General features: G+C 40.3%; 2 protein-coding genes across 7 annotated transcripts; one reads left to right on the forward strand and one right to left on the reverse strand.

Annotated features, from left to right (window-relative positions):
* Positions 1–1,918: 1,918 nt before the first annotated feature.
* LOC110973715 (ATP-binding cassette sub-family D member 2-like) lies at positions 1,919–21,831 on the reverse strand. 4 transcript variants are annotated; one of them, XM_087136063.1, is made up of 12 exons: positions 21,759–21,831; positions 11,327–12,521; positions 10,622–10,802; positions 9,479–9,600; positions 8,955–9,111; positions 8,506–8,603; positions 7,611–7,756; positions 6,754–6,899; positions 5,802–5,886; positions 5,553–5,678; positions 4,479–4,771; positions 1,919–4,151 (listed from the first exon to the last, which is right to left on the reverse strand). In XM_087136063.1, exons 2-11 carry the CDS (start codon positions 12,296–12,298, stop codon positions 4,501–4,503), a joined length of 2,304 nt encoding a protein of 767 aa, XP_086992189.1. In that variant the 5' UTR covers positions 12,299–12,521; positions 21,759–21,831; the 3' UTR covers positions 1,919–4,151; positions 4,479–4,500. The 4 variants fall into 4 exon arrangements, with proteins under 4 accessions (XP_086992189.1, XP_022080429.2, XP_022080427.2 ...); XM_022224737.2 differs by lacking the exon at positions 21,759–21,831 and adding an exon at positions 14,293–14,502 and having other exon boundaries at positions 4,483–4,771; XM_022224735.2 differs by lacking the exon at positions 21,759–21,831 and adding an exon at positions 14,293–14,501.
* Positions 14,676–24,758, forward strand: LOC110973599 (uncharacterized). 3 transcript variants are annotated; one of them, XM_022224514.2, is made up of 13 exons: positions 14,676–14,889; positions 16,005–16,044; positions 16,428–16,572; positions 16,923–17,073; positions 17,404–17,527; positions 17,808–18,031; positions 18,471–18,570; positions 18,730–19,243; positions 19,766–19,808; positions 20,190–20,250; positions 20,527–20,593; positions 21,403–21,491; positions 23,699–24,758. In XM_022224514.2, exons 1-13 carry the CDS (start codon positions 14,867–14,869, stop codon positions 24,236–24,238), a joined length of 2,121 nt encoding a protein of 706 aa, XP_022080206.2. In that variant the 5' UTR covers positions 14,676–14,866; the 3' UTR covers positions 24,239–24,758. The 3 variants fall into 3 exon arrangements, with proteins under 3 accessions (XP_022080206.2, XP_086992191.1, XP_022080207.2); XM_087136065.1 differs by having other exon boundaries at positions 17,814–18,031; XM_022224515.2 differs by having other exon boundaries at positions 17,407–17,527.
* Positions 24,759–25,911: the final 1,153 nt, after the last annotated feature.

Consider the following 25,911-nt stretch of genomic DNA (forward strand, 5'->3'; position numbering starts at 1 on the left):
CTGAAACCACCGAATAAGGAATGGTATGCCAAAGTCAGCGAGTGTGGAGCAGTGTGCGTTGAAGTGTAAATAGTGCCATGGTTATGAACAACTGAGTCCAAATTCTTGTCAATTATTTTTAGGGGGGTGCCAGGCCCTGAGAGTTGTTGCTGCTGGCAGGAGGGACACTTGCTGCTGAACCCTCAAGCTGGCAACATCGATAGAGCTCAGGACAAACCAAAGCCAAGTGCCAACAAATTATTGTCGACAGTCTGTGCAATAGCAAGTTATACAGGTAGTGGCTGCTAGCTATTGTTTTTCCCAAGTGGATGAAAACCCACTTAACCATGGGTGTCATTCTTGTTGATGTTAAAACATCTATATTGTGAAAATTTACTTAGATTGTGACTATAAAGACAATTTTTTTGCATTAAGAAACAAACTGCATGTGGCAGATAAAATTTTGATCTTTCTTAAAGTAAGTAGAAATTTCCCAAGGTAAGTATGTCAGTTTGGTATTCACTTTTAGATGGCGGAAGTTTTGGGGTAAAACCCAAGCCATTTAATCTGATTGGTGAGACCCGCATAAAACGCCTGATGAGAAGCCAGCCCTGGGAACTGGTGGGCCGGTTTCGTCACCGTAATTACTGTGACCCCTTTGTGAGTTGCGGTGAGACTGAGAACCCACCATGAACTTGAGCCCTCCGTGTGTTCCATTGGCCAAGAAAGCCTCCATAAAGTTCCAAGGTTCCAGGAAACACCCGTGCATCGGACGGGAGGGACACTTTAGTCATTCACCCAGAACACTGACAGAATTATAATCTGGAATATTTACTGGTATATACAAGTACTTTTATCCTTTGGATAAGTGTTAAAGTGTTAATTGTGAAGCATAATGTGTTCTGTTAAGTGTTAGATTGAAAAGCCACACAAAATTGCCCGGTGTTGAAAGAATCACTGATAAAATTGAAGTGTGATTCTAGGTAATGATATTATAAAGTTGCAGTAAGGAGAAAGAGATTGAAAAAGTAAGTGCTGGTGAAAACTGAAGTGGAAGCCACCACGGTAAAAGGGGAGAACAATTTTGGAACCGAGTAATTATTGAGGTGGTGGTTGTGAAAAAAAGGAAAGAAACCTTTAACCTTTATTAAAGAAACCTCTGTGGATTTTTAAAAAGATGAAAATATGTTAAAATGGTGTAAAAACGAAACTGATTTGAAATTGTGCTGTAGATAAGTAAACAGAATCTGACTGTGTGGTAAAAAAACCGAATGGATCTTGAAGTGGTGTGTAAAAGCTAAAGGACAAAGAATTGTGGAAAAGGATCTAAGTGAGTATTGGGATAATACAATTTGACTTTGGAATAAATATTTATTGCCACATTGAAAGTGATGAAGACTTGAATATTGAAATTGTTAGTGATTTGGGGAAGTTCTCCAACGAGTGCGCCAGTTGGTGGATGTGGGAATTTCTGAAGGCATAGATGTTAGCACTTGTAGTTTTAAGGAAGTGAATACGGCTATATAGAAATATTGACTTAAAGAGAATTGGTACATTTGTTTCATCCCTCGAGTCTTGGGCATGTTCCATTTCTCGTATTTTGTCCTGGAGTGAGCCATCTATGGTGGCTGGGTGACAACTGGGGTAAACGTTTGATAAACATACTCTCTCCAGGGAATTTCTTCAAAGGGGTTTCAAGGTACACATGTCGTAACTCCAAGATCAAAAGTTTTCGTCGGGCAATGAATGCTAGGGATGAATATATGTCTTTTCCTTTACTCGAAATACTCAAAAAGCCACGAAGCACAGAGTGGTTAATTTCTTCTATGCCGGGGAGCAATGCACACACATGCCAGATATCGTCAAACATGTGACTGGCTCCACAAAAATGGGTATTATGGGACATTTTTTTCCAAATTGAGTTACATACACATTTGAATTGGTTGCATTGTAAGCTTTAATTTGGTGTAGGTTTGAACACAGTGGCATTTTGCAATCTGGAGATATATTGATTTCTGCATGATAATCAAATCATACATATAGAATTTCTTTCAGAAATAATGCCCTTTAAACACAGGAATTGGAAAAAGAAATCAGCCAAGAAGAAAGTCTCTTGATACCCATAGCAACAGTTAGGCTTCTTGTATAAACTGTGAAAGTACTAGTCCAATAGAAGCCAATAACCAAGAATTAAAAAATCACGCTGTCCACATAAAAAGCCTGTAGTGTGAAATAGCACAGTGTCCCTTAAAACCCTTTTTCGCATAGTGGGTCACATATATACATGTACATAATGTACTCCGCTTTTAAATACTTCAGCATTATTCTAATGCTTAAAAGAACAAATAAGGAACTTAATCTTGGCTCATATATAGAGCATACAGATTTTAGGGCCATAAAAATTTGTCTGGGCAACGTCAAATGTCACAAAACTGCAATACACGGTAGCCGAGTCTGAAGTCCTGAATTCATGGTTGGACGCGGATGTCTTACAAATGACATTTTTTCTCTTGAATACCTTTCCCCACACAACTTAAATATGGTGATTCTATCTTTCACATTCATCAAAATACTCCAGATCAAAGCATACACAAGTTCCAGACAGAAAAAAATGTACAGTACAAGCAACAAGGCAATTCCTCCAAGGAGAACAAACAATCCATCCGTGAACAACACCCAGCTGAGGCCTTCTGGAAACCAACAAGTACTTATACACATAAGACCACAGTTGATAATTCTACATCATGTACTCGCCAACACAATGCATGGCTCAACAATGCATGTCCCATTCCGAAGATATACCACAAAGCAAACATCTTTATGACAGCTACCAGTACACAAAGATATCATTATCAAGGCAGTAATCTAAGATTAGGCCTTTTTTAATCATATGTATCCTTGAAATGGTACTTAAAGCACGCACCTCAAATGACTTTTCATTATACTTGGGGTGGCAACCACCTCTCATCCGTATGATAAGGGTTCGGCCCAACTTGGACCTTGAGGTTGTGGTAGATTCTTTCTTGATCCATAAGAGCTTTTCCCTTATTGTCCAGTTTTCCTCCCTTCATTAGGCAGTTGCCCAGGCACCTTCATTAACATGCCTTCATCTCAACCACTCTGTAGATGCATCCTTTGTAATCTTTCAGCCCTGTTGATATATATACGTCACGAGAGACTTATTCTTCTCTCAGCTTTCTGAGGACTGTACAGCAAAAGCTTGAAAAAATATCAAAAAGATCCACCATTCTACTGAAAACACAAGTCAGTTGTTCTCACTTTTCCACCAAAGGCAAGAATTTGGGTAAAGTGCTCTGCTCATGGACATATAAATAACCCTTACGACAAGCCTGAGTTAGCATATAAACATAAGAAAAAAACAGATCTTGAGATCACAAGTATATCCTAAAAGACTGACGGCCCACACACTGCTGCTAAAATTATCATAATACTGCTGCTAAATACAAGGTTGGGCCCTGCCTGGTTATACTTGATGGATTTGGTTTATTGTACCCACAATTTACTCTCGAATTTCAAGGGTAAGCTTTTCATGACATAATGATAAATTATTAATTTTGCTTTATCACAAATTTATGGTAAAACACTCTGACAATGCTTGTGTGTGTGTAATGCACAATACTCTACTGCAGCTGCTTAAAGTTTGCTGACATGAACATTTGCACAAATTAAAGAAATGACGTCATCAACAAGTCTCCTGATTCAAAATTTAAGTCTAGCGAATGAAAGCGGAGACGTCTCCTGGTTACAATATAATGGCCAAAGAATGAAGATTAAAACCAGTAAACGACGCACTCACATGTAACCATTAAAACCGATGACACGTGGACTCCAAGAATACACTGTGTCTATACTGATGATAGATTTTAAAAAATTGTTTTCCACTGAGAAATAAAATGCAGGTTTAGGGAACATGCATGCTATGTCTCACATACTTTGTACCCTAAACATGTGTGTGCGCAAAACTGAAAAACCATCACACAAAATGACATGTACGGTATTAACAAATGCACAGAAACAACTTCAATACGCAAAACCAGCGCTAAGAGAAAGCTTAATTTTCAAGCTTAATTCAACCTGAAACTACGACTGGTCTGGTCCACGTCTTTAAGACTTTTATCTCCCGGCAGTGTCCTCAGGAAATACTCTGAAGTCTGTAATGGTAAGAGATGACACATAACAGTTTGGATTGCAACTTTGGACAAAAATGATTTAAGAAATGATTGAAAACAGCTTTGTGTGATCTGCCGAAGTTTCAACATTGTTGTTGGAACTAAAAACTCATGATAACAATATCTGTAGCAATTATGAAATAAAATTAATGATGATAAATAGTTGCAACTACTGATATAATGATATTAAGCATGCGCATGCAATTAAAGTCAGATAGCACAACCTATTTATACGGCTGATTCTGTTCTAAACATCATTACAAAAACTTCTTCAGCGCTACCAACCACTTATCATTAAGCAACACTTACATACACATTCAAACCCCTCTCCTTACTGGTCGCTCTCTGTCCCTGGAATGTCCAGCTCCTGGTCGTCTGCCAAGCTGCTGGAGTGCTCCGAGGCCTTGCGAGTCCGGTGGACCGAGTCCTCCCCAAGAATCTCGCACAGCTCGTCCAGCCGCTCCTGCATGCCTGGCACCCCAGCCAGCTGTGCCTCCAGCCGCTGCTTCTCCTCGTTCAGTGACAGACGCTTGGTGACGTTCAGCTCCTCCAGCCGCCAGCCACCCTCCCCGTCAAACTGCAGAAGGTGGGTGTGGAACTTCCTGCAGAGGACGCGGGGCAGCAGACACGAGTGTAGTAGAATGGCACAAACGTGTGGATCTGAGCTTAGCTCACCCTCCTTGTCGTGCAGATGCAAGGGCTGTTACTCTCGAGTTGCAGAGACTCACTAGGCTCAAGTGCAGCTCTTGCAAGACCTGCACTTGCAGGGCAGGTACTTTGTTCTTTGTACTTTGTAAGGGGCAAGGCAGTTTCTTCTTTACAAAGGGCACTTCAATTACAAAATCAACTTGTCTATGGGAAAATGGGAATGGGCCTCAAGGCAAAGACTACAGGTCCCAAGGCACTTATCTCCAATGCCTCCCTAAATTTCTACCCTGCACTTGACCCTCGCCCGTCACTTGAATGTGTGGATCGCTTGAGTGAGACTGAGAGCACTAACCACAAAAGCCATACATTACATGAATATTGGCTGGTGCAAAGTCAGGTAATGTGTAGTTTAGCATTATAAAATGTAATCCAATAGTTCTATTCATGCACTGAATTTCCTAATGTAACTACTGTCAGAAAGTCTGAAACCCTGTCATTATGCTACAGAGTACCAAAGTGAATACGTCACACAATTATGTGTGTAAAAGGTATTAGCGCGAGAACAGCACGTGAACCAACACGCGCACGGTTTCAATTCGTTTGCGCCACACTTCCTGGTTCAAAATGACGTCACACTTCGGTACTCTATAACAGCAAAGGTAAAGAAAATGTTTGACTTTGTAATCCATCTCAGCGGCCAGTGTTACAACAATGATTCACAAAGGTATCTCTTACCAGAGAGAAGGCCTGTGTGTGATGGTCAGCATAATGATGCCTGCATCCTTGGCCCGCTGGAAGATCTTGCCTTCCACGTCGATGCTCACGGCACTTGTACATTCATCCAGAAGTGCAAACTTGGGTCTGGCGGTAAAATGCACAGGAAAACACTCACGAGTATGGATATCAAATAATCTGTATTATTATAATGATCACTGGGATATCATTCAAAACAAAGTTGAAAGTTTGAAAGGTTAGATCTCTCACTTCTGGTAGAAGAGTCTTGCCATGCCCATTCGCTGCTTCTCCCCGCCTGATAATACATCTTTCCAGTCACGCACTGCATCCCAACCTGTGTCCAGAACCAATATATAGCATTACATGAAAACTTCAACAGTTTTTCTCTGAATGCACCTCACGCTGCATTAACAGCAGGCATCTTTGTTCTACTCCTCCCTGGATGTGCCTTTGAGTACAATGTTTTCTCCTCTTCTTTATGGTGCGCATTTAGTTTATGTGTTCTACTTTTTCCCCAGGGCCTTGTTACTTTGTGCCGGGGTGCCCGTTACCGGGTACCTTGGGTTTGTAGGCATAGCCAAGGTGCCCAAAATCAGACAAAAGAGCTGAGCCTTGTAACTAAAGATCACACTTAGAACAAAAGACCAAGCTGCTGGGAATTGCCAACATTTTTTCGATCGTCAATATCAGAGGAAAACTGTCATTGTTTGAAAGATTATACCACTGTTTGTGGCATACAGCGCGAGTGGATTACCACTGGGGACAAAAGTGCTCCAGCGTTAAACTGATGAGCGATACAAGACTGTCTCTTCTGAAGCCTATATTCTAGCCTGGTTCCCTTATGAATCCAAAGATCACACTCCATACCAACAAAGTTGAAAAAAGTTTCTTGAGCTCAAGTAAGCACATTCTTTTGAAAAGTTTGACACACAAGGTTTTAAGATTTTTGTGTGCAGCTTAAGGTATGAGGAAAGTTTTTCTTGTCTTGATTAAACGAAAATTGGCAGAATGTGATCTCATACCACAACCCCTGAAGACCTGTGTGCATTCATAAGACTTGCATTTATGTAATAAAGAAAATCCAATCGTGTAGTGTGCATGAGCAACTGGCTCAAATGCTTAATCAAGCGACTGAAACAACTTCATTTGCCCTTGACCGCTGCTCATCCTGTGGTGACTGAGATCATAACACCATCCTTACCCCCTTCTCTGTTGACAATGGGCTGGAGGTTGACTGTGGCCAGGATTCCTTCAAGGTCCTTATCCGTTAGGCCCTTCTTGAGCATGTCAGCACGCTGGTCAGGGTAGATCACCTGGTCCCGCAGCGTGCCAAGGGACATGTAGGGTCTGAAACCAGACATTCGGATTAGATTTTCAGGACCGACGGCTCTGGTAGAACGGCACTGAAAATTTGGCAGTTCAGGGCTTTGAACAACCGACATAGTGGTGGACACCATTCAAGGCTGATATAAATGAATTTCCCTTTAAACACGGTTAGCAGCACATACAAAGACGGCTTGATGCATCTTATGTGTAAATGTACACTCTGTCCAACATGACCGACCTCTTCCTGTACATCTATCCAAATGAGATGCAATCAAGCAACATGAGTCTTTTGTCCAAGTTTTATTTGAAGAAACATCTCTTAATAAAATGTCCAAAAATTAAATCTTTTCAGTTTTCAACTTCCACAACAACTGATCCAAAGGTTGTTAAAAGGTTGGAATTTTCCTAGAAATGAGGTTGACACTGTATTCCATTCAAATGAATGAAATTCAATAAACTGGCCTGGGACGAAATATGCATGATTTTGCTTTGAATCACAAATACAGAAAATCATTAAGTTAACTGAAAAAGGTAATTATAACAAAGTCCTTTATTTGGAAGGCAAAGGAAACTGAATGAAGTTGGATTCAAATTCACAACTTCTAGAACAATGTTCAAGTTGTTCTACCAACTGAGCTTTCAGGTTTCCAAATGTGAATGTTTCTAATCTAGTCGATTATATCAGCAGAAAAACAGATACAACTGAAATTGACTCTGATCCTCTTGATCTACCTTTGGGGAATAAAGAGCATCTCCTTTGGATTCGGTTTGACCAGCTTCCCACTGTATGCCGGCCAGAGACCACAGAGGATCCTGAACAGGGAGCTTTTGCCACATCCGTTGGGGCCAGTAATCAACAGATGCATGCTGTCTTTCACCTGAAATGTTGTAAGACGAATAGATGAAGAGATAAATACTTGGAGGTTTCGTTTTCCTGCAACACAATTTTGCAGTTGAATTGACCCAAAATCCAGAGGGCAGTTTGTATACTTCAGCAAAAGTTGATGGAAGCTTTAAACTTATGCCCAGTTTGAAAACCAGGTTGCAATTTTGGGGTTTCTTGTTTTAGTTTCTTCATAATTTGCCCAGTTTGAAACCCTTTTCACTGAGAATAATCTCCTTGGGTAGCTAGGGAAGCTTGTCAACATCAGTTTGCAGTTTTACTGTAACTAAAATTGTCTGTCTAGGTTCAAGAAAGCTTAGCATAAACTCCAGTGCTCTGACGAGTCAATTCTGGGCAACTTTGGGTGCAAAGTATGAGTTGACCACCAGCCAACTGCTTTTTAATTATGCACATGTCAAGTACAGTCACACCTGAACAACCTTGGTTGAAAAAGTTTGTTAAATCTCATGGTTACTCGCATTTTGCCATTGGCTGCAACTTTCGCAGCATTCAGGGTCATCTTGAACAATTACTTTCGTGTTACTGGTTACCTCCCTACTTACATTGTAAAAAAGACAAATTTCCCAACGATAACCAGCAGTACGGCCATGCATCTGAGCCGGGTTCAAAATGGTCAACCAGGTGGTCTACACCATCCATCGTTGATCCCCTGTCTGGGACAGCAAGCAAGAATGCTGATCAACAGTAGATTAGTTACTCTGAGACAAATGAATGTGCACTTACCTTTAAAGAAAGCGAACTGACGACAACATCCCTGTTTGGGGTGATGATTGGTAAATCTTTAGCAATGATTAGGGCTCTGTCTGTCTCTGTGATCTCCCCTGAAACAAAAAGATTATCAGTTATCACAAACACACACATAAAGGTATCACTGATGGCTCAAATTAAAAATATGGTTTCAGTACGGAGATGAGCAAACACAACAAGCTCCAACATTCATTTTGGTTTTCTAGTCCAGTGTTTGCTACAAGGATACATCGTATTTGTCCAGAGCAGTGGATTTCTGAGAAAGAGAAGTCACATAGAGGTCCAACCACTGTGCATACTCTGCATGATCAGCATTTGCAGTATGACGGGCAATCTTGCTAGAATGGCGGCAGTGATCTGGCCTCTCCTGTAATGAAGTCTTTAGAAAAGAGGCAAGCAATGAAACAAATTGTAGACTGACATACCTCTAACCTCTAGAGGGCCTTGGAGGCGTGCCACACAGTGTGGTGTCTTGTGACCACCTTTTACAATCCGTGCCCGGACGTAGTGGCCATTGCTGACGTCATCAAACACCTCAATCAGGTCAGACACACGAGAGGTGTACCCTGCTAGGGCAGTCACCTGAAATATACAACATATCTATCAAACCCCAAATTTGCGTAAGAAAAATGACATTTCACAATGAGCGCTTAAAGTTAACTGAGAGAAAAGACAAAACATTTGAAAAGGCTAAACAATTTGAAGTGACCCCAAAGTTGGATCATAAACAAATTGTCCATCAACTAAACTTTCAGTTGAAAAATTCAATTTTTTGGATGTTATTTTCTGTGTCGGAATGTTGTGAAATTTGTCCTCTGCCAATGTAAAATGAAATTGATTTACCAGACTGGTAACTTTACAGTGACACCAGTGAAATGTCTGTGATCTTGACCAAAGTTGTGTGCCCCATACGTTCACCCCTTTGATACACTCCACGGACCGTTCTCACCTCTTTGTAGGATGACATGACCCTCTCCATGGCATCGGCTAGGCTAAGCAGCAGGCTTTTGGCTGTGATGAAGTTCTGGGTGCGAAGACTAACAGACTCGCTCTCACTGACTGGTTTCCCATCTCAAAGAAGAATGTTACCAACCATCATGTCAGCAAGTTCTTGTTTTGTCTTTTATAGCTCTTAAAACTTATTTCCTTTCAAGAAGTGACATTGCTCACCTTCAGATATTGAGCACTTACATGTACATGTACAGGAAATGTAAGTGTTTCAGAAAACGTTGCCAACCATGCCAACTGTATTTGTTACTTCATATGGTGAACCACTGGCAATTAACATCTTATGGATGAATTTGTACATCAAGTGGCCTTGACAAAATAAAGTACAATGGTGATGTGTACATTAAACCATACTGTCTGCTGCCTAGCAAAAGCATGTAATTCAACCATCTGTGGTATTGTAAGTTGTGTGAAAACAATCGTCCAATTGCCCCCATCTGCTAGCCACAAGATGGCAAGCTCTATTACTAATGGTCCCTATTAAACTCTGCTTTCCTGCAATTACAGTGTAGGTAAAACCTTCTCCAAAAAGTGAAAAAACCCTTATTCACTTTTGATCTGAATCCTGATTTCCATATAATTGTAATGGATGCCAATGGCACGCAAGATGTCAAGACGCAGACAGTCGCAGAAGAGATGCTATGTGACATCATTCCACCACAAAAAGTTCACAAAATGGTGTCCAAAGCTCAGACAACTTTCACATAAAATGCCCTTTTTATGTCTTGAAGCCAACCGGTACTCAAGTTTAAAGTATATTGTTTATGGTCAGCTGTTTTGTTGACAGTTGGGCTTGCATAATTTTGCATATCTTCATAATAAGGAGAATACGGGCAAAATGAATGATACATGTACTAAGTGAGAGGGACGTCGTACGCCTGTCATCCCAGCATGCATGTTTGCACAGGCCTACTCTTGCAACTCAACGAAGGCAGTTGGCAAAGTTGAACCTGGACCGACTTTCCCGACTGTCTTCGTCGATGTCCGCGTTGGTCACAATAAAAGTGTTTCCACATCACTGTGTATCCTTGGGACTGATTCATTGCATCTCTTTACGTCAATATGGAAACCAGGCTTAACTTACCAGTGCCAATCGGAGTTTTGGCAGTAATGATTGGGACAGCAACCATGGCAAGACCGTTGGCACTCCAAGTGTACTTCAGAAGGAACTGCTCCAGCATGACGTACCACAGACGCTGACGATAAATCAGACTCATCTGTTTCTTCAACGCTTCGTAACTACTCTTCAGCTGCGAATGCTCTACCTAAGTTGGTTGATGATAGTACAGGTGTACCAATGAATGACTATTTGAAGGCCTCTGACATAAAGCCGTGTACATGTAATTTTATTGCTTTCATACAAGGATTCTGCCAAACAAATAATGTGAAATATGTCCAAACTGCAATAAGCTCTTGTTTACATGTACATGTATTTGAACATTGAAATTTATGGAGCAAGGCTGCGGGGTATTAGTTTCATCAGAATATAGGACCTGTAGAGCACGATGCCATTTTACTACACTGGCATTACCATACTGGCACAATAGTATTTAAGCTGACATCAATGGTTATTGAATATGTGGTGCTGGATTGCAGAGGCAATGGGAATTACTGATATGAATATACACACAGGGGGAAAATATGATGTCACATACATGTACATTGTATACAACTGACAACATCCACTTGTTTTGGTTAATTCTTTACATTTTTTAAGCAGTATCATGAATAACAAACTGAAGCTTTTGAACGTTGGGAGGATGAAAACATTTAGAATGGAGATTTCTACCTCATGTCCATCATAGAAAGCAATCTCCTCGGCATTGGCAATCACCCTGGAATGCACAAAGCGGAGGTTGCCCTTCTTCTCCGCCTCATCAGCCACCAGGCGTCCAAACCTGGGTGAGGCCGCCCGCAGTATCTTGGCCGTGGCGATGAAGGTCAGGCTGCCGATCAAGGTGGAGAAGCTGGTCCCTGAGTTGTACCTGGTGGCCAGGCCCACCAGCGTGTAGCACATGAGCATGATGTCCAGCATGGGCTTGCTGAGCTGGGAGTACAGGTGGGCCACCGACTCGCAGAACGTGCTGATGTCCTCCGTCAGGTTCTGGTCCGGGTTGGCCAGCCGGGTGTCCATGTTGCCCACCCGGTAGTATGTCTGGTTCTTGAAGTACATCTTGTAGCAGTGGTTGACGAGCCGGGAGCGGAAGGCCAAAGACAGGTTGCTCTCCAGGAAGCGGATGGCACTGTTGACAAACGTTGCTGGCACAGCGATCAACAGCCACTTGAGAATGTGCAGAAGGAACTGCAGCATGTTCTTGTTGACGATCGCTTTGACCATGTTCCCTTCCAAGTGGGCCACATAAATAGACAGAAAAGTCCGGCAGATTAACGACATCGTGTGGAGGCAAAGGAGTCCAAACTCTTTGGTCAAAATCCCTGGCATGATGATCTTGACCAGACGTATCAATTTGCGATTCATTTCCGAGCTGAGAGAGTGTGATGATCCCTCTGTGCTATCCTTGATGGTATCCATAATAACAACGCTGCTCTGCTTCCCAAGGGCCTTTTCAGCCTTTTCATCGTGCTTGGCGGTGATATCTTCGAAGATGCTCCTCATCACCGAGTATGCATATTGCACATGATCTTTGGCGCCGTACGCAACCACCACCGATAGTGCCACACCAGCCAGGATCTTTGGGTGTTTGAAGTTAGAAGACTTCAAGTTCCTTAGGGACTCTTTCAGGCGTAGAAGACGGGACATATTTGGTTTTTACAGACTTGATTTGCTGAAGATAATACAACAAGGTTGATGAGCAGGCAGGTGGATTGTCAGTTTAATATGAAACGCATGTAGGCATGTGGCTTCAGGTATGATTGACTCCACATTAATTTGAAAGACAACGAATGTTGCACACTGGGATTTGCATCAAAGTTGATTAAGACATGTCGTGGTATTAAGGAACTCCCTTTGCATCAGTCAAGACCTGTAAATGAATCAGGCAACAAAAAGTGGCAAACTTAAGAATGCTATCTGTGCTATTAAGAGACACCGGTCAATCTGCAAGTGTACATTGTACACTGGTCGATCCCATAAAAACTCTTTAAAAACAGTCATCCATAACCTTGACCTTATACTACTGTATAAAGAAAAGGTCATCAGCGGATGGCAGATCATTCTGCTGAAAAATCCACCAAGAAAACTGTAATGTGCTGTGATCAAATGATCATTCAGAGACTGATCAACTGTATTCAATACAGTATACATACATGTATAGAGGTACACCCACATGTACGTATTGTGCTAACTTGATCTGATTATGTACGTTAACATGTATACACCAGCCTCATACACTGCTACCCTAACAGTTGCTGGTACCCAATGCTTCATTTACACTGAAAGAGCTGGGAGGGGAGATTGAATCCATCCTCTCCATTAAACATTTTCCCTGGTATCATCGCAGAGCATTTTTTCATGCACTAGCCTTCAGGATTTCCTTGTAACATCTTACAACCATTTGACATCAAGCAAAAAAGCGCACGCACTCTTCTTACTAAGAATTCGTTTCCCGAGGCAGGTCAGCCAAAGAAATACACTTTTTAATTACCCAGGTTAGAGGTCCTTGTGTGATTTACGTTTTCCAATGAAGTTTGTTTCGGATATTTACAACAAAAGCACACTACTGTGACATATTTCTGCTTCTTGTGTATGGTATACGTTGTCCAAGGACACATTTACTTGTTCTAAACCCAACATTTGGGTAATACTTGTATGTAATATTTGAACAAAATTTTCAACTACCACATCAAGTGAAAGTACGAAGACAAATGGGGTAGTAAAAAAGTTACTAGAGCAGGAAGGAACTGATGATACATTGGACGTTAGTAATTAATGTACTGAAGATGTCCTCCGACCTGTGCTACATAACGTTTGCTGTTGACTTGTGGATGTACATGTACAAGGGCCAACATGCATGAGGTACATGTAATGAATTTAAAATGAACACAAAACGACATGTACATGTTTATGTTGCATTTACATTTGGTTAAATCTCTGTACGAATGCCAAGTTTCAAAACAAAGGAAAGAATGTTGTAGTTTACATGTACCTCCCATTATTTTCACCATGAGCCTAGGCCTAAATATATTTCATATCAGTCTTTGCAGAAATGCTGAAAAGACATAAACCTGGGAGTAAGAAAAATTTCCAATTTAACTAAGAAATTGGGGCCTCCTTAGAAATTTGTCTTGACTCCCAATGGACTTTGTACACAAGTGGAGTTAGGTGCAACATTCCTTCCCAACAGGAAATTCATAAACATGCCTTCTGGATAAGGCAACTTTAAATGAAAATGTGCTTATGGAAGAAAAACTTTCACAAGCATGACAAGTGCAGTTCAAATGGAAATTGAGTAAACAGCCTAGGCCCTCACGTTAATCATCCCGAATAATGATGATCACGTTCTACGCACTGAGGAAGGTGCCTAACGATCAAGACAGTCGCATGATTATGATTGATATAGGCCTACTGATGAATTACTATGATCAACTACGATCAGCGCTACCCCCCCCCCACACACACACACATAACTGTGGGGTCTACCGTCCCAAACTTTATTTTCATTATTTATCTACCTGCAATATTAACGAGGATGTCAAATTAACCGAACTAAACACTTAAAGAGGAGCACGGACGGCGGACAACGGACCCCACCATGCCACTGTTTCTGGGGGTATATACATGTAAGTGCCACGTACGTGTGTAGTTTAGCTGGTCACACATGTATGTCGATGGACGGTCGTATTGTCACGATGCATTTGACATTCCTATCATTGATCATGCTTTATTTTTCATAGCTTGTTCACGTTTCTGCGTCAAAACAAAACTGGAGTTTGCTTCTTGCGTCGGCCGCGGATGGCAATCATGCACCAGCGACTTATCATAACTTCTAGTTGATTCCCTTCTTCCAGCACGAAAATTGACGTACACTCATGGACTCATTGAAGGAACCCGACTGTTGTCTGATCCGTTTTTTGGCCGACAGCGCCCCCATTGTCAAAAAGCGATTAAGCCTTACGACCTGGCTCCCAGACTTCTCCCTATACGGATTAAAGGGCCCAACAACAGTTCCGTCTGTATATTTAACAAAAAAACTTTCGACGAATCGGCACCGCGCGCGCCTAGCGAGCCTTGTCAGATTTTGTCGTCTGTTATCCCCCGGTCTGGAGACGTATAAATCTAATTTATCAAGTATCAAGAGAAACTTAGCTGCTATTGAAGTTTTAAGGCTTGGGAATGACATAGGCCAGACTGCACTTTAAGCTGGTAAAGATGAACTGGGTTGGTGGGGCAAGGTAGGCCTATAGTTTATCCAAAAAAAAAAAAAAAAAAAAGCAAAACGAACGTAACATGGTAACATGCTTCAGTTAACATGGTTAAACCTAGCCCAGGTGGACTCCCTGACCGTACTACGTTACTCAGTCGTAATGAAATGAAGACAACGTCCAACCTGGGCTAGGTTAAACCTAACGTTACAGGCATTGGGACATCGATCATCATTTGTTGATACAACCTGCTATTAGTAGTGCTAACGTCAACAAAACTTCTGCCAAACTGCAGATGAGCCTAAAGACTTTCTATCGTTATGCATTACCTGGTCCTAGGCTCCAATATCGATGCATCCTCCAATAGGACCTGGGCCTTGGCCCCCTATCATGCCTATTTTACTTCCATCAACGCAGCATGCTCAAACTCAAAGCAAACTGAACATTGAGTGCTTTTAAAAAGCATTTTAATGGCTTAATTTAGCTGGTCACCTTTAGTTAGGCTTACCTAACAATTTATTTTTGATGACGGAGGGAGTTTTACATTGATGTTGAACATGTTTTGGACTTATTTAATAGCCTACATGTATATAAGGTTATAAGACAGGCCTTTTGACTATACATATGTTACCAAGGTTACCGAGGTCACATGTACATTGAAAGAGATGTAGTTTTCTCAGCAGCAGAGGTCTTGTTAATGTGTGTCTAATATTGGACATACCGGTAAAAAGATACTTAGATTAGTGAGAATAAAAGCAATTCACAATAGTGCTCCTCCAAGAGTTTGCAACGCCTTGGCAAATCACAATGTGCAAAATCTGTTGACCCAGTGCGCATTCAGAAAGGGTCGACAGATTTCGCGGGTTGTGATCAGCCAATGCGTTGCAAGCTCTAGGAGGCGCACTATTGTGAATTGCCCGTATTCTACACATACATGGAACTACAACTGAAAATGTATTTCACCAACGGTGCCTTGCATTGAATAAGAATTTCAGTCCTTCAAATAAAGTGATAAACCTGAAAATGAAGTATGTGTATTGCACTCAGGCAACAATTATAATACCGTTCTAGTCTACGGAATGAATCCGGCTCAAACATCAATTATTACAAGTGACATAAAGTTGACTCTAACTTTTTGTCCTCAGGAACAGACTCAAAATGAAAGATGAAAAGCAGCGACAAAAGGTCAGTGTCTGACTCTTAGCTGGTCATTTGTGGTGACCAACTGACCGTGACTTCTATACTCATAATTTTTCTGACAGACCCTAGAGGAAGGGACTGCCATTTCAAGCCTTAAAGTTTATTTTAAAATTAACTCTATTTGTCTTTAGTCCAGTAATATAACTTCTTCATGTAAAGTCAATTTATGTCCAACTCCCTTCAAAAGAAACTGGCCTATCTGATGGGCCAGTTGCTACCCACTTTTGGGTGGTTATTTCAAAAGTTCTCATCTCCTCCACTCAATGATGCAAATTTACGCCACTGCTCTATGCTTTTACATCACAATCCTTTTTGTAGGCAAGCCTGAAGTGGGCAGAGTGACTGACAAATGTCACTCTTTATTGCAGGAATTCTTTGAGAAGATGAGATATGGAAGCAAAGTGAGACAATTGAGCAGATCTTCAGCTCCCCAAAAGGCGAAACTTCCAGCAAGCCTTGACCTGCTGTCATTACAAGCTGCCGACTATAGTGCCACAAAGTTTAGAACAAGTGGTTAGTCAAATTAAGCGACTGAAAAAGCTACTAGATTGATTTCACTTTAGTGTATTCCATTTTTACCAATGGCAAAAATACTACATCATTTGTAAGATTATCATCAGTAAGATTATCACTGGTTTTTCTTTGAATAGCCGTGATTTAGGTTGCGAAATGATCATCAATTATTCATGATTTCAGTAACCACATCACACTTTCAATGGTTCAGGTTTGAGCACAAATTACTGTGGAGCAGACAAAAAATACATGTTGTTGCTTTTGTACAGAGCTTAAGTAATGAATTCAGTAGACCTTATGTTTCGAATAAATCAGAGGGCAAACTAAAGCAATCATTGTAATGCCCTTAGATACCATGAAGAGTTCTAAAAGTAAAGTGAAGAAGGTTGAACTAGACCGAAGCAAGGGGCTCTTCCCTTTTCATCACCACCATGATGATTTGGAGCTTCCCATGTCTCCTTGTGCCCCATCCAAACTGCAACTAGACGATTTAGATCAAAGGTACTGTAACAATGCATTGTTTAACTTTGCTACCAACATCTTTGACATGGATGTGTAGAAATGTACCAACGGTTTGAAGAGAGACTGACTGGGCAGAGATAACTTTCAAATCAAACAAAGGGAGGGATGGGTTGTAAATTAAATTTGACAAATCTCACCAATCCAAAGAAAGTCATAATTGTTTCATAACAGAGAAAGTATCATGATAAGATGTCTTGTAATCTTTGTTTTATAAGTTGTATATTTGGCTCATTTCTTTCAGATTTCTTTCCGTTTGATTTTTGAAGGATAAAACTGGACTATTAAAGACAAAATTGTTTCCTTTTTTAGCAGAAATCTTGACGGCCATCATCCTAAAGAGGTGACACCACAAGCTAACACAGTATTCTTTGTATCACCATCACAACAAATAGACCAGGAAATCTACAGAATAAAAACTGCAGAGGATTCAAAGGTACCCTGCAGGCACTGTGTGCTATATGGATGGAGCACTGTAGTTTGAAGAAAGGGTTTGGGCTTAACATTGAGAGAAAGACAAAGAATACTTTGTTCTCTATGACAAGCATTAATTAATTTAAGCAACGAATAAAGAAGATGCCTCCTTCACTTTGGTTTGTACAAAAAGATAAATTACAGTGTAGTAATTCCACAGTTGTAAAAGTACATGTATTTCAATTCTCTTGCCCAAATTGGAAACAAAGCTGACATCACAACTTTGGATTCTTAATTATAAGTTACAGTCTCAGTGTAGTGGACAGAGTCATCTGAACTTCCAGCCATCAAGCCCATTTCACAGCACGCCAATGGCACAAGAATTCTTCGATGCACCAGAACAACCCTTGAAACACCAAGGGAAACACTTTGAGGATCTGTTCTTCAGCTTTGTACCCAGTGACACCTCGAAACCAAAGCAAGACCCGCCTGAGGAATTCTCTGCAATCAGTAACGACAGTGATGAGTGAGTGAGGACTTTTGTACCGAAGAATATGCACAGAGAAGACCTGTGTGCTTACGATTTGAAAGCTTTGCACACAGTTTATGACTGCTGCAGTGACTGTTAAGAATGGATGCTGAGAGTAGGCATGAATTTTTTTCTGTTAGGTGCCTAGACCGGGGGGGGGGTTTCCTATACCAACACTGGAAGACAGCACAAGATGATATGCAACAGTTGGTTGTTGGACTATATACCGACCACTAAGTTTAACTTTGATCTACCCATAGATTTTCCCAGCACAACTCAGCGTGGTTTGCATAGATTTTAGGGTTTTTGTACTAATTCTAATTTCACCTTCATAAGCTAGTGGCCCTGTCATTATTTCTCACATATGTAAGATTTTTATGACATACGTTGTAATAAACATCCAATTAATTGACAATTCTGATCTTACATTCATTAGGTTTGACTATAGCCCACTGTCCTCCATTCCATCTGAGTCAAGTGTTGCTTCATCCCTTACTGTGAAAAGTCCTTCTTCCCAGTTTAATTCTACAATTGAGGTAAATACGATGGGTATACTGTGATACAAAACCCAACATTACCCTTCCCTTCAGTTAACAAGGAAAACAAATTGTTGTATATAATTGGATTGTTGAGGTCATGCAAATTGAGTGCATACTTCTGTAAGGATCTGAACTTGTTCTTTCCACTTTTGCCAGCACAACCAGGTGCCACTTGTCTCAAAAACCAGCACCCTACCGTCACAAGGAAAACAACTTGAAAGTTCAAGACCCATCTGCAGTCCCGTAGATCTCACACAGCGTACAGCATCATCTCCAATCATGATTGACAGCCTCCCCAACGAGGACTACAAATCAGACTCCAGCCTCTTTGGTCACAAGCGGGAATCTGCCCAGGCACAAAAGCTACTGGACAACCCTGGGTCGAATCAGCAACAAGTTGATCTGATGTGCAAAGAGAAAGCCAGCTTCTTGTCGCCGTTCTGTAAACAGGCGGAAGTTTTCACCTCGGCTCAAGTAAGATCAAGAAAAAGAAGGCTGGGCTCAGAGATAGCTTTCTCTGATACACAGAGTTGTGACAAATCGGCAAGCAGCATAGGACTGTCAGAATCATCAAGCAACAGGAGCAGTGGAAGAGCAATAGAAAAAGAGCAAAAGTGGTTGAGAAAGGATGACATTGCTTTAAATACAGTAGGAAACTCCTTTGTATCAGGTAAACCAGTTTTTTCCTTCTTGTCCAAAACCGACCCACAGGCGCAATAGTGATAACCATGTCCATATGTATTCATAATGGTTTTAAATATATATATGTGGCAACCCTGAAAGAGAACATTGTGTTTCTGATATCAATGGACAGAGGAAAAGGCCATTTTGTACTCTTCCACAATTAGACTGATTTATTTTTCTACAGGTACAGATGTGTATGTGGCTTTGGGCAATGATATAGGCTTTGACATTACCTCAAATGGAAATCATACAGTGTTCAATCTTAAATAAGTCTTTCAAATATATTGGTAACCATAAACACATCTTCCACATCAGTGCCAAGCACAGAAGAGATATTTTTGTTATTGAGGGGGTTAAAGGAAAACAAACAAATAAGCTTTTGTGTGTAAGCTTCATGGATATTCAAACCAACAGGGTTTCAGATCTTTTGCAATATGCCATTAGGCTTAGTTAAAGTTTATCCTGTCAACTTGGAAAAGTAATGTGTAGATTTTCTGACTTTTCATAGGGCACAAATTTACAGAAAACTCAACCACTGGCAATGATGAGAGGTAATTATGCACAGAACAATAAATGATTTCATTATTAACAAAAAACATTAAAAACAAAATTCCTCTTTGTGCAATTCAGTGAATGATAAATTCATGAAACTATACACATTATGCCTGGATTTATGCCACTAATTATCTTCAGAGCAAAGTCCAACTTTCCTTTTTTACTCTGTTTAGAACTAGCAGTTTTTTCAGCTTTTATTAAAATGATTGTAGTTATGGAAAATTTTGACCACTACAGATTTTCACCTCTTACCAAGTAGAAATATCTGTTCTTCAAAGCTTGCATTATTCTGCGAGTGGCATTGAGAAGCATTTTTACTAAGAACTCTTTCTGTGTTTATGCATGGACTGAAAAAAACCTTTGTATCATGCCCTTAGAAATGTTTCAAAAGCCCCCACCAAGGCAATGAGCAAAGTGTGTGAACAAGTTCTAAAGGAGGTGAGTCATATTCACCAATGGCAGTTTGACATGTGAAGAGATAAAGTTCAGTTGCCATTGGACAATGAGATTTCAGCTGAGACTCTGATTAAAGAAGAAGTTTACAAATGTTCAACATTCCTTGTAGTCATAGAATGCACTCTGTGAAATCTTTCATACCTTAAAGGTCACCAATTAATTAATCTCTTTTCATAGTTCTTTCCAGTAAGTAAATGCACATTCTTTGTTCTAACTTGTGAGCGTGAAGCCTGTAATCTCTCTTTGTGACTCTTTAAGGTTCTACAACTTGACAGTGAATTGTGCCAACACAGCCCACTTTATCAGGATTCATCTTCAAACCGAGGTATTTTTTAGCAGTATATAAAATTTACCTAAGGAATTGACAGTTTTGAAGAATGAGTTGTTTAGCAGAGTTAAAATGAGTCACTTGTTTTTCTGACTTGAGTTAAGTTGTGTCACTGTAACAGTGACTCAAGTCAAGTTGAGTGATTAGGCAAAAAGTTGAGTCAAATCAAGTTACCTATATTTGAACACGCTACGATAAATAAAAACAAAAGAGAAAGTCTTTTTAGCATTTTAAAATTTACTGCTGGTGTCTAAATGTGGTCATACCACATCTTACACTTGATAATAATACATGACACAAACAGTATAAACTGGCACTGTAAGTCATTGCAGTAGTTTTGTTGAAAAGAAGTTAGCTTTCATTTTTTTGATTATTTTTCACTCGAGTCAGGTCTCCTGATGAGGGACTCGGGTCGAGTCATTTGCTCACAGTGTCTCAAGTCAAGCCGAGTCATCAACCCGTCAGGAGTCGATGCACCAAAACTTGTGACTCAAGTCAGACTCAAATCGGGTCATTGACTTGAGTCATTACAACGCTGCATTTTAGAAACTGAGGGTCAACTTTACTTTCGGCCCTAATTTTAAATGCATATGGTACCATGAATAATATCATTTACCATATTTCATTGGGTGCCCACCACATCCCCTTGCAGCCATATACCATGTCAAATTGATTTTTGTCTATATATCTCTAGTTGCAAGGTGTTTGAAGAATGGAACAAGTAGCAACATGATGCTGGCGGTTATCTTGATCAGCAAAATGACTCTAACACCATGTCATAATAGTTTCTCTTGCACATTTAACAGGATTACAGCCACCATTGATGGAAGTCATCAATTTACCAGTCAAGCAAAACAAGCTCGAAATGGAAAAATTCAGTTGTCAAGTTGCTGAGGTGAGAAAATAAGAAATATATGAATATAAAATTTTCCTCTTTTGTCATACTTTGCAGCTGCTCAGTGCTTCCCCAAAGAAAAAATTATTCCAGGTGACACTCATGAATTTAGGTTTTTGAAACTCTTTGCTCTTTCAAACTGAGAAACACTATATCACGTGTAAGATATTCAAGTTACCTTTGAGATGCGAATTTCACATTACTATATAGATAAAAGGAATTTCAGTAAATTAATCCATACATCTAATACTACACAGGATAACTCACCCCAGAGAAGTCACGAACACACCACCTTCACAATATCTTCTACATTCTGGAAGGACAAATCACATGTGCAGAGTTCGCTCAGTAGCTAGTCCCATTTATAACATTTATTGCAGGTGTACTCAAAGAGTGCGTGAACCTTTGTCACCTGATGATTATCTGTAAAGCACGAACTTTTCAACTCTCAAAGTAAATTCACTCCATTCCTGCACTACAAAGTTAGAATATGTTTATTCTGTAAATGTTTACCAAGCTCAACCTTTACTTAATGCTTCAATGTAGGTTCCTCTTTGTGCACATCAAGAAAGAAATCCTCACACAAAATGTACATGCAGTTGCTTTCAGGCATTCACAGTAAACTGTTGACTCATTGGTCTCGCAGTCATACAGATACATTCTGGTGTGGTACATACAATCTTTGATGACAAACAGAAGGTGCAGAAAAAAAACTGTTAAAGCAAATAGAAATATCAGATTCAGCACATGCACTAGTGATGTTAATAACCCGTGTCTCAACTGCACTGTAGACTAATTAAGCATGCAGATGACAAGTCATTAGTGGGTTTTTACAGGATAATCCCGAGTATTTCAACACTGTTCAAAATTTGTAGACTGGTGTGATCGACATCATTTAATTCTCCGTGGTAGCAAGACAGAAGCTATGGTTCACAAAACTTTGCTTATCATGATTACTCTATTCAGTAAGTGTCTTGAGTACAAGTACTCAGGTACCTAATTGATGAGAAACTATAGCGTAGACTAGTAACTGTAGGACTGTGGCTGGCAAAGCAGATCAGAGATTATACTTATTGACGAAATTGAAGGAATTTCATGTTGATAACAGGTTTTTGATCCTTTTTTACAGGTCCTTTATTTAGAGTAACCTTACTTTTTGTTTCATTTGTAACTTCAGCAACTTGTCAAAGGAAAATATCAAGAGATCAGAAAACCCTAGGAGGATTGTTCAACACATTATCCACTCTAATTTACCATCAATTACTTCTCTGTTTGCTGGAAGTACATAAGATAATGCTCGATCCTTCACACCCACTGTTTGAATTCAACAGATCCAATATATGTCTCTGTGTTCCATTTGTTTCACGAATTCTTTTGTCTTAAATGCACCTTTGTAATAGGTCTGTGAATAGGTGATCATTTATCCACGTTGCCAGACTTTCTTTACGAAGTTCTGTTGTTTTTTACAATTCTGAGCAGTGTTCACGTACTTTGGTCCTTTTTAATATACTGTATCAATAAATGGTGTATTTTATTTTTTGAAATGCCACTGGAAGTTTAATTTCTATGCTTTTTAGTGCGGCCAATAAATTGAAATTGAATTGAAAGAGTAAGCACGTAGGATACCTTCAGGAAGAGTAGGTCAGTTGCAAATCCTGCAGGGATGAGCCAGGCCAGAAAGAGACACCCATTTTCCTCTTTGACGTGCTTGGCTTGGAAGGTCGTTTTATATTTGTCAGTGGGAGACTGCAGTCCCCCATGAAGGTTACGCCGAACAGGTAGCTCCCCAATTGACTTCTCCTACCATTTTCCAGATGTAATGTGTTTAAGGAAAGTTATGGAAATTATCTTGAGCAGAATGACGCTGGAGAAACTTTAACGTTATATTGCACTTCCATAACTAAGTATGTTTGTTTATTCGTATTCATAGAGAACAGAGGTCTAGTCAGACATTTTTAAAGTCCGAACTTTAGGAAACGACAAAGACGGAATTTTAGGGCAATGTTTTTTCGGTCTTATTTCGGGTCCAGCGAGGTCATTGTTTACAGACGCCTTTTTAAGGTTTACATTTTGCTCTAGTGCAGTACTTTCAATTCTGATACAAAATTTACCCATTGAAATTGTTTAAGAAAATTGTATGTATTCATGCCGATATAAAGTTTCTTTTCACGTAATGTTGTCCTAATTTCACCCTCTCTTTCTGAAAGGAGAAAGCCGTTGACGAGAAACTAGTCGATGGACATTCAAAGGAGTCCTGTGATCAACAGGTACCGAATCAGAGCCAAGAGCTTGCTGAATCTACACCCACGGGTCGCACGCCAGTGAAGCTTGGCGAGTTGCAACCGAATGCGAGTATCGATGAAAGTCAGATCCAAGAGTACACGGAGAACTGCGAAAAGCAAGGTGAAGGAAACGGTGCCGATTTGTCCCATGATGGTGCGACAGAAGTACATGTACACGAAAAAGTTGCTTACCATCAGATGTCTGCTAACAATGATGGAGGCACGGAAGAATCAGAAAGTCAGTCAACGGGCACAGAGCCCGACGTTGAAACGCTCGATGACCACATATTTAGGCCTCTGTGTGAGGACCAGGCCACACAATGCAACATCTACATCATTCCAACTGAAACTAAAGCGACTCTTTGTGAAATCCAGGAATTTACAAGTGAATCACAGCCTGGAAACCGCAAAATAAGAAAATCAGAGCCAATGTATGATGCATACAATGAGTGCACACTTTCATGAGAATTGAGCCTAATACCGAGTGTTGTAAATATAGGGCTTTGAATTAAACCTCATTACATTTAGGAGAAACCTTGTCTTAATAGATCACCAGATATGATTTCTTACCAGTAATTACATTTAAAATAATAGGGTGTTGCCCTTCTCCAGTAGCAAAAAAAGAAGGGCAAATTCTAAATGGAAAAAAGGAAAGTGTAGTGTCTTGCATAACTTTTCCTACACTGCGATATTATGTAGTCAAATATTGGCCGACATTCACCACTAATAAATCGCTCGCATTTTGTGCGTGATCCATCAACCCTTCTAATGAAGTAACCAATACAATGCACACCAAATCACACGTTCAGACATGAAATACGCTTTACTTACATTATTAGAATTAGAAGTAAATTGTTCTCTTGCCTGTGGCATATCTATTTCGAAAGTTCGAATGTATTGTGATGTGGGTTAAATTAACACACCTTTAAACATGATGTTGGTATTTTTTAACAGCATTAACAAACCGATTGTGTTCCGGACCTGATATCTGATCTATAAGTTGTACTTATGTCAGCGTCATATCGACGTAGTTTATTCCATCCAGCCTGAATGCACTGCTTGAACTTCAACTTTTTGTCTGGCTTAGGTCATCTGCCGGCCAAATACATACAGAGAAAAGAGCGCGTCGCGTGATTCGTCAAACCACCTTGATTACAACAGTCAAGTCTCATTTGACGAGAGTCTCAGGGAACTGCCGATGCAGTGACGAATGGTGATTTCATTATGCTGTTCATTGCTGCTGCCATGCTGCCACCCTGCAGACTGCTAAGATTCCGACGTCATATTACAATGAAAAACTCAAAAGTTCAAATTCGGCCATGATATTTCCTGGATATTTTAATTTTAAATAAAGTTTTTGATCAATGTAATTTCAAAGGGAAATGGGTACGGCGCCAATTTTCGGATGCAGGTTGATGAGAAATCAGAACTTATTTTCATGTTGCCTTTCATTCTGACCTTGTCTAAACTGTTGACTAATTTTTCTGGCCGTGACATCCTCGGTATGTTAGAGTTCAGGTTGAGATTTGCCTGCAAGGAGCATCGGTGACGTCAAGTTTTTTTCCAAGAAGGAATATTTCGGGAACGCCCACCAGCATGAAACCATATTGAACTATTAAACGAAGAAATACAGTCAATTCCGAGATATTTACAATTGGTAATTTTTTTTGCCCCCCTTCATTCTGTTTCTGTCCCTCACCTTCTCTTCAAGTTTTACTCTAGAATAGGGGCAATATAACCCCCCCCACGCCTGTGACGAATTTGTTACAACTGGTCTCGACTATTTTGTGACTAGATGAGGAACTGTCTTCTAAATGGGTACGAGATGAGGCCTTGGGCTGTTGGGTCTCAGTGTAGCCCTCGGCCCAAGGATCGACTATTTGCCATGAGTTGAAGTGTCCCCTCACCGGCAAAAGAAAGATAGGCTGGTGAGAAGTTTTCCAACCGGGTACCTGCGCGCGTTCGACGCACACGCGAAGACTATACATTCCAGCATATAGGTATTTGTTTTGCGTACTCTGCGTCTCCGCGCCAAACGAGCATGAATTTGCACACTTGTTATATATACGAGGTGAGTTCCTACAAAAGGACCATCGTTTTCACTTAAAAATTTCGCCCTCTTTTGTTCTCGCTTAGAG

The sequence above is a fragment of the Acanthaster planci genome, linkage group LG04, assembly GCF_054643075.1.
Source record: "Acanthaster planci isolate LZ-2023a linkage group LG04, COTS_SCS, whole genome shotgun sequence".
Lineage (NCBI taxonomy): Eukaryota > Metazoa > Echinodermata > Asteroidea > Valvatida > Acanthasteridae > Acanthaster > Acanthaster planci.